The 18,221-nt window shown below is 43.0% G+C and overlaps 1 protein-coding gene across 1 annotated transcript in view; it reads left to right on the top strand.

The window, feature by feature from the left end:
- Positions 1-18,221, top strand: part of LOC311101300 (kin of IRRE-like protein 3) — a gene marked incomplete at both ends in the record, with an annotated part of 80,970 nt that overhangs the window by 47,563 nt on the left and 15,186 nt on the right. The window contains 4 exons of the mRNA XM_084142428.1: positions 10,441-10,546; positions 16,532-16,680; positions 16,844-16,971; positions 17,557-17,683. Of these exons, the coding sequence (XP_083998554.1) occupies positions 10,441-10,546; positions 16,532-16,680; positions 16,844-16,971; positions 17,557-17,683 (510 nt within the window). The remainder of the gene's footprint in view (positions 1-10,440; positions 10,547-16,531; positions 16,681-16,843; positions 16,972-17,556; positions 17,684-18,221) is intronic.

Raw genomic sequence — 18,221 nt, 5'->3', positions numbered from 1 at the left:
CGTGTCGACACTAGGAGGTCCCGTCCGGTTGACAGAGAGGTAGATAGCCGGGAGATGGGCCTGGCTCGAGGCTAGCTCAAGGCTAACTGGTGCTAGCTTCGGGACAGTAGTGATTAGCCAACAACAACATCCATTCGGTTGCAGCTAGCTAGTTGCGATGATCCGGTGTTAAAGGTCCAGTGATTCAGTGATTCCGGCAGAAAATCCAATATGTTCTGAGTCGATAGCGTGCTGTGCAGACTGGCCGACAATTGTCCAGGCTAGAGCTGGCTGGTAGTTAGTGCAGGCCACGGACAATGGTGAAAACCGCTAATGGTGGCTAATAGCAAGTAGCGCGCAAGTAGCTAGTTAGCTGGCTAGCTGGCTAGTGTCAGCCAGTTCTATATAAAAAGGTATAAGAAATAATAGAATCCGTTCCACATTGGGTGAGGCGTGTTGCAGGAAAGTATATTTAGTTGAAGGATGAAAAGTGAGATTGAGAAATATATACGAAAAAGACAAAAAAAAAAAAAAAACAGGCTATTTACACGAGCACACTACAGAATACACGACCGCACTGCTACGCCATCTTATTCACTTGCGAAATACATCATGGCATTATGCCACAACATCTCATAACACTTGGGTGCTTCTCTCATTCAGGGAGGGTCAGTCTTCACAGGCTGATTGGCTTCAAAGAACTCCCTGGCCCAATCAGTAATAAAAGACAGCAATGGGCCAAGATGTCCTTAGATCTCACTCACAGTAAAGTTAGGTATTACAGAGTCCAAGCACACGATTAGGATAATGTTGTCGAGGTAGTAGGCCCATGGAAAAGCTCCCACCACAAAGCAGAGTAGCATTGTACACTGCCACCACCTCCACATCTAACATTCTGCCTCTCTGCAGTTCCCTCTGCACGCGTCTTTGTACGCCCAATTAGCCAGCCATAGTGCTACACACCTACCCTGCTGCTAACACTGCTGCTCACAGCTTGGCCTAGGTTCATGTTAATGATGGCCTGGTGTCTTCCAGGATCCAGCATGTTGTTCCTACCTTTATTGGCCTGCAGGAGAGACCTGGCACAGGTGTGTGGGTTGTTGTGTGTTTGTAAGAGGGCATAGTGTCCCAAAAAGTCGAGGGAGCAGATGAGGGGTAAGCATGGCACCTGGACCACCCTCCCTCTGGGGGCGTTGGCAGCTGAGCTTGCCTAGACCAGCTGCACACCCACAGGGCAAACAGCACAGTGGATTTCAGCACAGTGGATTTCCTCTCCATGCCCACACATACACAGAGGGAAGTATGAACACTTGTACACAAGAACACACACACAGAAACATACACACATAACTCACGCTCACATGAACCATCTCCCTACAGCTACAACGATGGGAGGATTGGGCTGTTCTCTCTGCTAGTAGCTGTGCCCACAGCCCACCACACTGTTACCGCTGCATCCAATTAACTGGGCCCCTAGATGTTACTTTAGTGTAAATGGACACAGAGCACATGAAGACATGACACCATCCAATTGGATGTTTACTGCACCTGCACCAAACCAACTCCAACCCCATGGGATCTCCGTATTTCTCTTTGCTACTTTGGTAATGTGCCCAAGGATCTCCAAATTACATAACGACAGATGTGTAATTATTCTACTTTCTCAAAGTTTAAAGCTAGGGAGGTCTATGGTCTGTAGAGGCTTTGAACCTTTCCAGTTTGAAATAATGATGTTGTAACATCTTGCTGCACATATCTATCATTCCTCATTCATGTATTTGTCTGTATGCTGTAGGGTCAAACCACACCTATCATTGGAAACAAAATCCTGCCATAGCAACTGCAATCATCATCTTGCATTTCTCTTTTCAAGTAGATGTACCGTAATGACTGTATAAAATAAATTACTCAAATACCAAGCTATATTGTATGCAAAAAAAAGTGAAATTATATTTTATTTAACAAGTAATACTTTTTTTCTCAAAAAAGTAGGATTCAAATTATTGACACACCTAAAGATTCTTATAAATAAAGTAGTCAAAAGTTTACTTTATGAATCGTGAATAATGGTGAATGAGAACGTTGTCGAGTTGTCAAAGTTTTATTTGTATTTTGTTCTTAAGTGTTTGTGTCATCACCTGTAGGTACAGTGCCTTGCAAAAGTATTCATCCTCCTTGGCGTTTTTCCTATTTTGTTGCATTACAACCTGTAATTTAAATTTATTTTTATTTGAATTTCATTTAATGGACATACACAAAATAGTCCAAATTGGTGAAGTGAAATGAAAAAAAAGCCCCTAAATAAGATCTGGTGCAACCAATTACCTTCAGAAGTCACATAATTAGTTAAATAAAGTCCACCTGTGTGCAATCTAAGTGTCAAATGATCTGTCACATGATCTCAGTATATGTACACCTGTTCTGAAAGGCCCCAGAATCTGACACAACACTAAGCAAGGTGCACCACCAAGCAAGCGGCACCATGAAGACCAAGGAGCTCTCCAAACAGGTCAGGGACAAAATTGTGGAGAAGTACAGATCAGGGTTGGGTTATAAAAAAAATATCTGAAACTTTGAACATCCCACGGAGCACCATTAAATCCATTATAACAAAATTTAAAGAATATGGGACCACAACAAACCTGCCAAGAGAGGGCCGCCCACCAACACTTACGGACCAGACAAGGAGGGCATTAATCAGAGAGGCAACAAAGAGACCAAAGATAACCCTGAAGGAGCTGCAAAGCTCCACAGCGCAGATTGGAGTATCTGTCCATAGGACCACTTTAAGACGTACACTCCACAGAGCTGGGCTTTACGGAAGAGTGGCCAGAAAAAAGCCATTGCTTAAAGAAAAAAATAAGCAAACACGTTTGGCGTTCGCCAAAAGCCATGTGGGAGACTCCCTAAACATATGAAAGAAGGTACTCTGGTCAGTTGAGTCTAAAATTGAGCTTTTTGGCCATCAAGGAAAACGCTATGTCTGGCGCAAACCCAACACCTCTCATCACCCAGAGAACACCAGGGAAATTCTTGAGGGAAACCTGTTTCAGTCTTCCAGAGATGTGAGACTGGTACGGAGGTTCACCTTCTAGCAGGACAATGACCCTAAGCATACTGCTAAAGCAACACTCGAGTGGTTTAAGGGGAAACATTAAAATGTCTTGGAATGGCCTAGTCAAAGCCCAGACCTCTATCCAATTGAGAATCTGTGATATGACTTAAAGATTGCTGTACACCAGTGGAACCCATCCAACTTGAAGGATCTGGAGCAGTTATGCCTTGAAGAATTGGCAAGAATCCCAGTGGCTAGATGTGCCAAGCTTGTAGAGACATACCCCAAGAGACTTGCAGCTGTAATTGCTGCAAAAGGTGGCTCTACAAATAATTGACTTTGGGTGGGTGAATAGTTATGCACGCTCAAGTTTGTTTCACACAAAAAAAATATTTTGCATCTTCAAAGTAGTAGGCATGTTGTGTAAATCAAATGGTACAAACCCTCAAAAAATCAATTTTAATTCCAGGTTGTAAGGCAACAAAATAGGAAAAATGCCAATGGGGATGAATACTTTCGCAAGCCACTGTAGCTTGCTAGCTAGTTTGCAATGGAGCCCACTTCGCCTGGAATAGCTAACAAACGTTTCCAGCACTGTAGAAGCTGTATTTATTATGCTCTTATCTGGGACAATATTGACAATCCGGAGTTCCAATGCAGCAATTGTTTGCTTGTGGAGGATTACAGGAATGAGGTGGCTATCCTTAGCAAGCAAATTTCAATTCTGCAAATTTCAATTCTGGACCTATCATCCGGAGCACCGGGCATATGCTATACTGTTTCTCATGGGCCCATGAAAGGTTCAATTAATTTTGTGAGGGGTAGGAATGGGCGGAATTCTCCATCCCCTTCTCCGGCCGTTGTATTGGGCAGTTCAATGGTGAGAAATGTCTCAGTCCCTGGAGCAAAAACGTTATTATATTCAGGAGCACGAGTACAGGACATCAATAAGCTGCTCCCAAACATTTAAACCTGCATCAGGAAATTGAGTCTATCATAGTTCATGTGGGATTCAATGGCATTATGAAGGGCAGCTCAGAACAGCTGAAGATGGATTTTAAAGAACTGATTGGGTCTCTGATTGACACTAACAAACACCCCATAATATCTGGCCATGTGCCCTCCCTAAATTGTGGAATTGAACGTTTCAGCAGACATTTAGCCCTCCATAACTGGCTACGAGACTATTGCAGCTCTGTGGGTGTAACATGTATTGACAATTTTGATAACTTCTGGAAACAAAGCTCGTTTTATAAGGAGGATGGGATCCACCCAAATCATTTGGGTTCCTGGATCCTTTCACAGCATTATAAGGCTGCGTTGAGACAATGACTTATCAATGACCCTAGCCCAGCTCAGTTAATCCCTACCATTGTGTCGCTGAGTTGCCATAATGCTTCAGCAAATGTACATTATCCCAGGGGTGTTGGAAGACACAATGTAAGTAACCTAATGTATGTCCCTCTAACTCCCCTTAATGCCTCTGCTGATCCTACAGCTATTATATGCAGTAATCATGTGCCAATGAACCAAAATTATACTGTTAGCACTGAGCCGGTGTGCCCTAGTAGGAAGTCCACTGTGTGCAGCTCACCCTGCACTAACATAAAGAACATGAGCATGTCTACTTCTGCTAAGCTTCCCAATAAAGCAATGAAAGCAATCAAGCATCCCAGAAAAGTGTTAAAAATAGCCCATGTTAACATATGTAGCTTAAGACACAAGGTTCATGAAATCAATAATTTGCTAGTAACAGATGACATTCATATTCTGACAATCTCTGAAACTCACTTAGATAATACCTTTGATGATAAGGTGGTACCAATATGTGTGTCAGAGTTCGGATGTGGATGCAGTTGTGGAGTCAAGCGCAGGACAAGGAGGTTCAATCCAACATGTCTTTACTAAATAAAGCACAGGGAAAACAAAGGCCTCAAAAACAAAGGAGGCGAACGATTACGCACACACGCGTAAATACTAAACATACACGAGACACCGAACGGACAAGCGGACAATTACACACAACTGCAAACAAACCAAAAGGGAAACTTATAGGTGACATAATCAAAACTCAATACGAAACAGGTGCACACACAAGACTAGACCAAACAACTATCGAAACATCCAGCGGTGGCAGCTAGTACTCCGGGGACGACGAACGCCGAAGCCTGCCCGAGCAAGGAGGAGGAGCAGCCTCGGCAGAATCCGTGACAACATGGTTATAATACATACAGAAATGACAGAAATGCCAAAGGTGGAGGTGTTGCCGTTTATATTCACAACCACAGTCCTGTAAAGCTTAGAGAGGATCTCATGTTAAATACTGTTAAGGAATATGGATGCAGGTTCATCTGCCTCACCTAAAGCCCATTCTGGTGGGAAGCTGCTATAGACCACCAAGTGCAAAGAGTCAGTATCTGGATAACATGTGTGAAATGCTTGATAATGTATGTAGTATCAACAGAGAGGTATATTTTCTGGGTGATTTAAATATTGACTCGCTTTCATCAAGTTGCCCACTCAATAAAAAGCTTCAAACTGTAACTAGTGCCTGCAACCTGGTTCAGGTTATCAGTCAACCTAACAGGGTATTTACAAACAGTACAGGAATTAAATCATGTATTGATCACATCTTTACTAATGCTGCAGAAATTTGCTTCAAATCCATTGGATGTAGTGATCACAATATAGTAGCCATATCTTGGAAAACCAAAGTTCCAAAGGCTGGGCCTAATATTGTGTATACAATACGTTTTGTAGTGATTCCTATGTTGTTACTTTACTGGCTCAAATAGCCGACCAATCAGCCTGTTACCAACCCTTGGTAAACTTTTGAAAGAAATGGTGTTTGACCAGATACAAAGCTATTTTATTGTAAACAAATTGACAACAGACTTTCAGCACGCTTATAGGGAAAGACATTCAACAAGCACAGCACTTACACAAATGACTGATGATTGGCTGAGAGAAATTGATGATAAAAGGATTGTGGGAGCTGTTTGCTTAGACTTCAGTGCGGCTTTTGACATTATCGATCATAGCTTGCTGATGGAAAAACGTATGTGTTATGGCTTTACACCCCCTGCTATATTGTGGATAAAGAGTTACCTGTCTAACATAACATTGAAGCCTCTCCAACATAATCTAGGTGGAATCAAAAATTCACCAGGGCAGCTTTCTAGGCCCCTTACTTTTTCCAATCTTTACTAATGACATGCCACTAGCCTTGAGTAAAGCCAGTGTGTCTATGTATGCGGATGACTCAACACTGTACACGTCAGCTACTACAGTGAGTGAAATCACTGCAACACTCAACAAAGAGCTGCAGTTAGTTTCAGAATGGGTGGCAAGGAATAAGTTAGTCCTAAATATTTCAAAAACTAAAGCATTGTATTTGGGACAAATCATTCACTAAACCCTAAACCTCAACTAAATATTGTAATAAATAATGTGGAAATTGAGCAAGTTGAGGTGACTAAACAGCTTGGAGTAACCCTGAATTGTAAACTGTCATGGTCAAAACATGTTGATACAGCAGTAGCTAAGATGGGGAGAAGTCTGTCCATAATAAAGCGCTGCTCTGCCTTTTTAACAACACTATCAACAAGGCAGGTTTTACAGGCTATAGTTTTGTTGCACCTGGACTGCTGTTCAGTCGTGTGGTCAGGTGCCACAAAGAGAGACCTCTGAAAATTACAATTGGCTCAGAACAGGGCAGCACTCCTGGCCCTTAAATGTACACGGAGAGCTAACATTAATAATATGCATGTAAATCTCTCATGGCTCAAAGTGGAGGAGAGATTAACTTCATCACTACTTTCATAAGAAGTGTTGACATGCTGAATGCACCGAGGTGTATGTTTAAATTACTAGCACACAGCTCGGACACCCATGCATACCCCACAAGACATACCACCAAAGGTCTCTTCACAATCCCCAAGTCAAGAACAGACTATGGGAGGCGTACAGTACTACATAGAGCCATGGCTACATGGAACTCTATTCCACATCAGGTAACTGATGCAAGCAGTAGAATCAGATTGAAAAAATAAACAGATAAAATACACCTTATGGAACAGCGGGGACTGTGAAGAGACACACAGAAACAGACACACATACACATGATAAAACACGCACTCTACACACACTTACACATGGATGTTGTATTGTACATATGTGATAGTGGAGTAGCGGCCTGAGGGAACACGCTAAATATATTGGGTAAAGTGTTATGAAATGTAATGTAATGTAATATTTTCAATTCTATGCAACTGCCTAATGTTGCTAGACCCCAGGAAGAGTAGCTGCTGCCTTGGCAGGAACTAATGGGGATCCTTAATAAATACAAATACAAAAAAGGGTGTCAATAATTTGGGAACCCACTATATATTTGATTAGTCATATGATTTATGGATATGCACTCAGAGAGAATTCCCCTCTAGCTTTCATGCTGCCCTCTTTCACAGCAGAGTTTTGTTAGATTTCATCAAGCAAAGTTAAATCTAGAACTTGATTGTATTAAAAGCAATCTACATATAAAGCTAGAAATGGAAAATGCTTGGACAGTTGCCACAGTAGAAGTTAAGAGGCAGTAGTCTATTTGAATTGAAGCAGCGGACGTAGAGAAAGGTGAGAGGGGCCATGCTCGTGGCTGCCGTGTTCCATTAGTGATATCAGACAACCTTTGAGTCGCCCCATGATGTTCAGAGATGGAGCTTATACTGCTGAAAGGCCATAGTTTTTTATCACTCAGATTGCCAGTGTTTGATGAGGACTTTTGGCCCTCCATTATTTACATACTTTACAGGCTATCCCAATGGCCCTTTCATCAATGCTGGACTTAATTGAAAAATAGCTTGCCATATTTGAAATGTTTTATCTGAACATAAAGGGGGACCGAAGTGGAGGATACACCATTTGCCACCCAGAGATGAAAAGCGATTAAAATGTATCTTCAAAAAGAATGCTATACCTTTAGACACATTTAATTACTGTTTATTGAATTAACATCATCTATGTATTTTTAATTGTGTCTATCTCAGTGTTTATTTATTATTGTAATTATAATGGAGTGCTTAGCGGGCAAATCACTGTTTCAGTTCATCCTTATTTGCAAATTGCCAGTTACTGAAAAACTCATTATCAAGAGTTGCATTATTTGCTTTGATTTCCTGTGTTTTTCTGCTTTTTAACCTCTACGGGATCGGTGTCCCGTATACGGGATGGTTGAGCTAACGTGCGCTAATGTGATTAGCATTGCTGTTGTAAGTAACAACAACCTTTCCAGGACATGTCTTATATGGGCAGAAAGCTTAAATTCTTTTTAATCTAACTGCACTGTCCAATTTACAGTAGCTATTACAGTGAAAAAAGACCATGCTATTGTTTGAGGAGAGTGCACAACAACAAAAAAACTTATCAGGGCAACTGGTTTGATACATTCACCTCTGAAGGTAAATAATGTACTTACATTCAGTAATCTTGCTCTGATTTGTCATCCTAAGGTCCCAGAGATAAAATGTAGCATCGTTTTGTTTGATCAAATCCATTTTTATAGTCAAATGTAGGAACTGGGTTCTACAGTTTGAACCCCTGCTGTCTCTGGCTCCACACCCACCCCACTTGGCCATCTAGATGTGTGAAAGTTAGTGTATAAGCTAATGGTCCATCATGTATGACATTCCTGGGAGTGTGTAAACTTACATTTTGTATTACCATGTCATTTCTGTATGTTGTCTATAGTTATGTACTTGAAAATGTATCAATTGACCAATTCGGCACATTTGGGCAGACTTGATACAAAATAGTCCAGTCTTGCAACGCTTCACTGGATCAATCTGAAACTTTGCACACACACTGCAGCCATCTAGTGGCCAAAATCTAAATTGCGCCTAAACTGCAATATTATATTGTGGCCTTTCTCTTGCATTTCAAAGATGATGGAACAAACAAATAAATAGAAAACGCATGTTTTTTGTTTGTATTATCTTTTCCAGATCTAATGTGTTATATTCTACTACATTAATTTAAACTTCAAAGTGTTTCCTTTGAAATGGTAACAATAATATGTATATCCTTGGTTCAGGTCCTGAGCTACAGGCAGTTTTGGGTATGTCATTTTAGGCAAAAATTGAAAAAAAGGGTCCGATCCTTAAGAGGTTAATGTCTCTAATGAACATTTAAAAAAAGTATAGGTAGTATATTTCCACATCTGTTAAAATATCACACAACACATCAAATCAAATCAATTTTTATTTGTCACATACACATGTTTAGCAGATGTTATTGCGGGTGTAGCGAAATGCTTGTGCTTCTAACTCCGACAGTGCAGTAATATGTAACAAGTAATATCTAACAATTTCACAACATATACCCAATACACACAAATCTAAGTAAGGAATGGAATTTAAGAATATGTACATATATGGACAAGCAATGACAGAGCGGCATGGACTAAGATATAGTAGAATATTATAGAATACAGTATATACATATGAGATGAGTAGTGCAAGATATGTAAACATTATTAAAGTGACTAGTGTTCCATTTCTTAAAATGGTGCAGTGGTCTAAGGCACTGCATCGCAGTGCTAGCTGTGAAACTAGAGATCCTGGTTTGAATCCAGGCTCTGTCGTAGCCGGCCGCGACCGGGAGACCCATGGGGCGGTGCACAATTGGCCCAGTGTCATCCAGGGTAGGGGAGGGAATGGCCGGCAGGGACATAGCTCAGTTGGTAGAGCATGGTGTTTGCAATGCCAGGGTTGTGGGTTTGTTTCCCACGGGGGTATGAAAAAAAAAAAAAAAAAAAAAAGGACTAACTGTAAGTTGCTCTGGATAAGAGTGTCTGCTAAATGACTAAAATGTAAATGTAAAGTGGCCAGTGATTTCAATAGGCAGCAGCCTCTAATGTGCTAGTGATGGCTATTTAGCAGTCTGATGGCCTTGAGATAGAAGCTGTTTTTCAGTCTCTCGGTCCCAGCTTTGATGCACCTGTACTGACCTCGCCGTCTGGATGATAGCGGGGTGAATAGGCGGTGGCTCGGTGGTTGATGATCTTTTTGGCCTTCCTGTGACATCGGGTGCTGTAGGTGTCCTGGAGGGCAGGTAGTTTGTCCCCCGTAATGAGTTCGGCAGACTGCACCACCCTCTGGAGAGCCCGGCAGTTGCGGGCAGTGCAGTTGCCGTACCAGGCGGTGATACAGCCCTGCGGTGACATGATGCTCTCAATTGTGCATCTGTAAAAGTTTGTGAGGGTTTTAGGTGCCAAGCTACTATAGGGGGGATATGCTGGTCTATTTGGTAAATGAAAATGGCAAGCAAGTTTTTGCAACAGCCCTAGATTACTGTTAGGTTGTTACGGGGGTCTTTTATAATTGGTCGTCTGTCTCTGGTGTGTGTCCATACAGATTTGCCACTTGTGAATCTGTCAGTGGAGCCTCAGCCCATTCTGGAAGGAAACCTGGTCAAGTTCCACTGCTCGGCCAAGGCTAACCCACCCGTCACACTGTACAGGTGAGATTACCTACCTACCTCTCTCTCTCTCTCTCTCTCTCTCTCTCTCTCTCTCTCTCTCTCTCTCTCTCTCTCTCTCTCTCTCTCTCTCTCTCTCTCTCTCTCTCTCTCTCTCTCTCTCTCTCTCTCTCTCTCTCTCTCTCTCTCTCTCTCTCTCTCTCTCTCTCTGCAAGACTTTTAGCATGCTGTCTGAGAACATTACTTTAAACTCCATTAGTAGTCTCTAAATGAGAAATGTATCATAGCAAAATATATGTGGGACAGACATAATGCATTATGCAATGCCCCGTAATGAGAAAGAGAAACCCTGAAACAAACTTCAAATGATATACAAAGGTCCTGTCTGATTGATGTTGCTTGTAGCTTGTAACTTCTCACATTAAGTCAAATGTGGCACTTCATTATTGATGGTATTAATCACTGTCAGAGAATTATTATGATGCCGTGACACTATTAAATCTCTCGTCGATTTGGATAATATTCACAGAAAGACATATTGAAAAAAATCTAATGACAAATGTCTGTTGAAATTCATTCCCAGTCATGTACTTAGAGACTATTGAATGCATTGACTTGCATGGCTATTGTTTTGAGATACTGTTGTCTATATCCCCTGAACATAGATACCTTGAGTGGGAGAAGAGCTGTGTTGCATCTGATGAGGTTGTCAGGGTTACGACGTCTCATGTTAAAAGGGGGACATGGGTGTCAGAGTACTGCAGCAGGGCCAATGGACATTTGAGTGGAAGGAGTGGGTTGATCTTCTGAACCTACGCTGGACCCATGTCTTATGCTTTTTCGCAATCCTTTTTGGATTCTGCCTGACAACTGCAAGCACACACTGAGAGACTTGATTTGGAACATTGAGTTTTTCAATTCTCACAAGAAACGTTTCCTTTCCTCTCAGAGAGGATTGGGGATAAAAATAAATTCTCATAAAATCTTACTTGGTCCTTGAAGAGGTGAAATGCCAAGGTGATTTGTCAAGACATGCTTTTCTGTGTGGGTTTTAAAACCAAGGGAAGATAAGTGGAACTAAATCAATAGTGAAGGGAATTGCCCGGCCGACACTGAGTCTGAAGCAGTATTTGGAAATTAAATGGATCTACAACACACTCACAGGTGGCATAACAGAGATGTTCCTTTGATGGATTCTGCCCTTTTAAAAAACAGATATCAAGGCAAACAAGACTTGTGTTTGATTGTGCAGGTATACCCCAAAGGTAGGTCTTCTGCCACAATCGCTGTGGAAATCCGTCTCTATTGTAGTGGGACCAGGATCAATGTTCCGCTGACATATCTACAGGGCCTGTGTCCTAAGGAGCCTTGGTGGGTCAGATTACTTTTCCTTTGGCCTTGGAAACCATGGGAGAATGTGATGAAAGAAGGAGGGGGATTGAACTTCAGGCTGAAGTAGGCACTCTCTAGAAGGGTTTCACTAGTGTTAGGATTCAATACCACTTTGAGTTGAGTCTGAACCCACACTTCACTGCTGTTCACAGGACTGTGATAATATATCACATTTTTTCATTCATTTACGATTCATTTTAGCACACATTCTCATAAATAACCATTTGTTATTTTATCTCAGGGGGGAGTGTTGGACTGTTCCTATCCCCACTGGGGAGTTGACTGAGGAGAACCCTCCTTGTCCCCCGGAGAGAGTTACAGCAGTGCAGAGCAGGGAGCTAGCGGTGCGGTGTGGCTGTTAGTCAGCTCTAATACACCCTGTCTCTGGAAATCAGATACGGCACAAGGACAGGGCAGCCCTTAGAGTGATGGCCTCTCTGCCAACCTCCAGAGTGCCATCCATCCCCAGCACACCACTCTGCCATTTCATCCTCCACTTCAATAAGCACTTCGCAGACAGACAGAGCCAAGGTAGCAGAGGAGGAGTCAATGACATGGTGATTTCTATTCTCTATGATCTGTTGTGATTGGCCGCTCTATGAATCTTGCTTAACATTTTAGTCATTTAGCAGACACTCTTAACCAGAGCGACTTACAGTTAGTGAATACATATACATTTTTTTATACTTGGCCCCCTGTGGGAATCAAACCCACAACCCTGGCATTGCAAACGCCATGCTCTATCAACTGAGCTACATCCCTGCCGGCCATTCCCTCCCCTACCCTGGACGACGCTGGGCCAATTGTGCGCCGCCCATGAGTCTCCCGGTCGCGGCCGGCTGCGACAGAGCCTGGATTCGAACCAGGATCTCTAGTGGCACAGTTAGCACTGCGATGCAGTGCCTTAGACCACTACGCCACTTAACGAAGCGAATGGAAATAAGTCTCTAGTCTACAGATATCTCTCAGGCAGAGCCAGAACTCTAACTCCTGGGGGGAGAGAACATGTGTCTCAGGGATAGTTCTGTGTATAGGATAGAGAGTAACGTAACGAAGCAGGCGTAGAAAGATGACTGAGCGGAGTTCCCATTTACGCTTTTCAGGGAAAACGGAATTAAGTTGAAAATACTGTATCCCTGAAAACCGGATGAAAGCGTTTTCTGGCAACTCCGCATAGGCTAGATAGGGAGGGAAGTACTGCTGGAATTAAGTTTGTGTTTTTGTCTGAGTGTGTTGGTGTGAATCAAGGAATTGTAAAACAATAGAGCTGTTAAGGGATCTTCATTACCTAATGGAAGGAGGAGGGGTAAACATAATACATCGACATCATATTCAACGCCCTGGTGATAAAGATACAAAACTTTTTTTTTTCTCACTACTCTAAGAAGAGGCGCTCCAGAGCGGGATGCAACAGAAGAGGAGTTTCGACAACAAACACATCCCTCTCCACGCCCAGCAAACACCATCCCCAATTCTCTACCCACTTTAACAATTATGATGTTGTTGCTAGTTTGATGATTTTTTTGTCAGTTCTACCATCTACCTTCTCCTTGTCTGTGTCTCTGAGGTGGCTAATGAAGAGGTTTTACATCATGGTGCTTTCCGTCACGTTGTCTGTGGGCACCGCCAATGTTTGTTTTTCCTCAACCGTGCTTCCCCTGCGACTCGCTTTGTGCCACCCAGTGCATCCAGCAGACGAGGAGGATAGCGAGAGAGAAAAACAACAAAGCAGCAGGCACAGCAAATTAAATCCATCTTGTCTGCTCTACTGGCATAAACACTTTGGCTGTGCACACTATTTTGACTAGTACCATGCCACTAATGCCAGTAATGTTTCAAAGGAAGGTACAACAGTGATGATCTACCATACTGTGATGTCATTGCCAGACAAACAGACTTCCTGGTTATATTTAAATTGTGAGGCACCAAACTGACAGTCTCATCATCTTTGCTCATGTCCCCTACCCCATGGCAGACAGTATATTGGAATGTCATTCACAATGTGTTGAAACTATAGACAATGTTTTGTTCTCTCGTCTAATATTGGGCCTTCTGTCATATTATGTCAAACCAAGAGACATTTCTGTCTTATTTAATTTACACATTTTATTCAAGGAACATCAGGGTGCGATTTCATCGACACATCATTATGAAAGTCTCTACTTTCTATTGAAATAAGTATTTTGATATATTCAACATTAAGAAAATGTAAATGAGCAACATAATCTGTGCTGTGGTGTACATAACCATGTTGATAATAATGTATTTTATATGTTAATAACATCAATAGACGTTTAATTTAATTCAGTTTGACCATTGCTATCACCTTAATCATATCAGTGGGAGAGAACAAGGTTGGGTTTTCACTGCTCTTTCCCTGGTACACATTGATTTCACTGATATTGCCACGCACACACATTTTACATTTAAGTCATTTAGCAGACGCTTTTATCCAGAGCGACTTACAGTTAGTGAATGCATACATGTTTTGTTTTTTTCATACTGGCCCCCCGTGGGAAACAAACCCACATTCCTGCCGGCCAAACCCTCCCCTACCTTGGACGACACTGGACCAATTGTGCGCCGCCCATGGGTCTCCCGGTCGCGGCCGGCTTCGACAGAGCCTGGACTCGAACCAGGATCTCTAGTGGCACAGCTAGCACTGCGATGCAGTGCCTTAGACCACTGCGCCACTCGGGAGTACACACAAACACACACACACACGTACACAAACACCCTGAGGCATACACCTGACTTGCACCTCATTGTGTGACCTAAATCCTGAATAGGTCTGGGTGGTAAGTGAGCTGTTGAGTAAGTTCTCGCTGGCCCCTCTGCCCTCCCAGAGGAGATGCAGGTGTCTGATGGATGCAGAGCTGGCTATGTTTAGACTGTATTGGATGGGGACCAGCACACCAGCCAAGCTCTCACACTCCCTGCAGGCACTAGCATTCTGTCTCTGCTCTCTCTGCACTGTGTAACTCCCAGCCCTGGCAGCCTCACACTCCATTTGGGAGAGACCTGCTGGTCAAACTTCTGTGCTTAACTCACTGTAACTCCTCCAGTACTCTATCAACCATAGACTCTCAACCTGTGGAGAGTCATTCATCATCAGACACTGCGATTCAGAGGGCATTGATGATCGCTGTCATCATCAGCGCATTTATTGACATTGTCTAGTGAATTCTTATCTAATATTCATAGACAGTGTGTTGTGAGATTTAGAAACCATCATCATCATCATCATTATCGTAGTCATTATCATAATATTTCATTCAATATTTTGTGTACATAATTGTTTTCTTGAGGGAGTATACACCCAGAACGTTTGCTGTGTGTAGCTTACTGTAACGGTAATAATATGTTTTCTCGAATCCAGCACATTCTCCTCCTGGATCAATTATGTAAGAAAGGGACAGACGAGCCAAGCACACCCATCTGCCCTAATTGTAATATTTTTGGAAACACAGGAGTCCCTGTGCATATTAAACTGACAGTGCTCTCAGCAGGCTTCATTTTGCATACAGTGAACTAGCTCCTATAGTGTGCAGCAGAGAAAAATCTACTGTAGCCAATTAGAAAGCTGCTTCACTTCACTTGCTGAATGAATGAGGTAATCTATTCTCATTTAAATTATACTATTCCAGTCAAGCATAGACCAAGGCTTCACTCATGGATAACAAATGAATCCCCTATCCCTGGAATACTGCACAGTGCACCCTGTGCTGTTGGGTGAGAAAATAGATACATGTTTTGTGACAGTTAAAAGTTGAAAGGTTATCTTCGTCCACATCAGCATACAAACACATCTCTTTCTGGGGAAGGGGAGGAGGGGTTTAGGAGTATATCGTTTTTCTTAGCCGCTCTGCTCCGCTCGTCTTAATGAGGAACGTGCTGTCTACTCCCCCAGTCACTAGGGCACTCGTCATGTGACAGCATGGATGGCTGCCACAAAAACATACTGAAGCCAGCAGAGAACCTGCACAGGAATGGTTTATTCAGAGAACAACGTGGTATTGATATGGAAGGAGAGAAACTGTCTTAATGTTTCATCCCTCCCTCCTCTCCCCTCATTCTCCCATCCTTCAGACAGGTGCCATCATCCCTCACTGATGACCGGGACTGAAAGTAAAAAAAATCAGAAGCAACCCATTCTTCATATTGGTCTGGTGTTGGTCATATTGGTCTTCCTTCTTCAGGTATTCTGGGCCCTTAGCAGAGTATTTTCTGACAACCATAGGCCAGGCGACCATAGGTCAACTTTAAGGTCAAAGCAAGTTGCGAGTAACAGTTTATTATCAGACCACCCCTCTCATGCAAGGTTACTCTCTCTCTCTCTCTCTCTCTCTCTCTCTCTCTCTCTCTCTCTCTCTCTCTCTCACTCTCTCTCTCTCCTCTCTCTCTCTCTCTCTCTCTCTCTCTCTCTCTCTCTCTCTCTCTCTCTCTCTCTCTCTCTCTCTCTCTCTCTCATCTCCCTCTCTCTCTCTCTCTCTCTCATCTCTCTCTCTCTCTCTCTCTCTCTCTCTCTCTCTCTCTCTCTCTCTCTCTCTCTCTCTCTCTCTCTCTCTCTCTCTCTCTCTCTCTCTCTCTCTCTCTCTCTCTCTCTCTCTCTCTGTGTATTGTCCTTCACTACAGGTGGGCCAAAGGAGGCAATGTGATAAAGGAGGTCTCTGGTGACACCTATGAGGTCATTGTGGACCATTCCTTCTTCACTGAGCCAGTCTCCTGTGAGGTCACCAACCCTCTGGGCAGCACCAACATCAGCCGCAATGTCGACGTCTACTGTGAGTGCTAGTACTGTATTGCTCTTTCTGTTGTTAACCACCCAATGTTATGCATCCTATTTAGATACATTCTGTAGCTGACCGGATGGTACTGTGTTATAGAGTGTTCTGTGGTGCTGGTGGTGTTGTATTGATTGTACTGACTATCTCTGTGTTCCTGCAGTTGGTCCACGCATGGCTGCAGAGCCCCAGTCCTTACAGGTGGATCTGGGGTCTGATGCTGTGTTCAACTGTGCCTGGATGGGAAACCCCTCTCTCACCATCGTCTGGATGAAGAGGGGCTCTGGAGTGGTAAGTATTCCCATATCCAATGTCTTTCAAAATTTCTAGTTTATGTTTTGACTAGGTGCAAAACACTGTAGATTGTGATCCATTGCTCCATTCAGGTTAGCCTATACTTTCAATGTCATTTACTTTATATCATGCTGGCCACAGCAGTAACTTCATTAATTATAAAAAGTCGAACCGCAGCAGTCACGCAAGATTCAGGTGACAAAGCAGTGCCCTTTGAGCTCAAATCAGTTGTTTTCAAAGTCTCATTAATCCAAAAATCCTGAGGCAGCTAGTGGCTCGGGCTCATTAGCGGTCCTGCTCCCTGACTCCTGGCTGGAGATGTGTTGAGGTGAGCAAAGGGGCATGCAATTGATCTGCCAGCCAGGCTCATTCCTCAACTCCGTATACGTCAAACTTCAGAGCCTGGAGATGGAGACCAAAACCGCCCCTCTCTCATATGAGCCTGGTCCCAAATTGGATTTTAATAATAGAAGAGAGGTGACCTTTAAGGCGTTAAGAGGAGCATAGGCTGCTTTGTGCTGCCTCAAATGAGAAGGTGACCTCTCGCTGCTCATTCAGTGACTCTTGACCTCTGTGTGGCAGGTACTAAGCAACGAGAACATCCTGACACTCAAGGCTGTGAGGCAGGAAGATGCTGGGAAATATGTGTGCCGTGCCGTGGTTCCGCGAGTCGGCGCCGGGGAGAAGGAGGTTTCTCTCACCGTCAACGGTAAGTGTCACACTGGTCAGGAATGTTTTGAGAGGTTTGGGGGTCACATCTGCTAAGAAGAAAGCAATTTGTCACTGCAGCCTGTACTGAGCATCTTCCGTGGTTTACACACAAAAACACATCTTCATCCCAAAGACTTTCCAACAATACAGGAGAAGGAGAAGGTTTGCTATTGGGTCTCTCCAGGTGTTAAAGCTCTGAATAAATGTTTGCATTGAGGCCATCTCTCAGTGTATTTACACTAGAAAAATGTTTCAAATTCAACACTGCAGACATCTCTGCTACAGCGTGTAGTAGCCTACAGCAGAGAGATTCACAGCATTGTTGAAACAGCAAGCGCAGTAACAGATGCGTGAAAATGTATTTCCTTTACACTTTATTTTCCATTATGTTTCATCAGTCCTTATTAGAAAGACACAGGGATGGATAAATATAGCTAGCACATCCAGGATATAGCCTTATATTTCTTAAACACAGGAAATGTGCTTTAATGCTGATTAGATTCTGTAGGAGTCGAGGAGAGGGAGGTTGACGTTTT

Source organism: Coregonus lavaretus, assembly GCF_964263955.1.
Source record: "Coregonus lavaretus genome assembly, chromosome: 26".
In the NCBI taxonomy this organism is placed as follows: domain Eukaryota; kingdom Metazoa; phylum Chordata; class Actinopteri; order Salmoniformes; family Salmonidae; genus Coregonus; species Coregonus lavaretus.
This window is presented reverse-complemented; position numbering and strand designations above follow the sequence as displayed.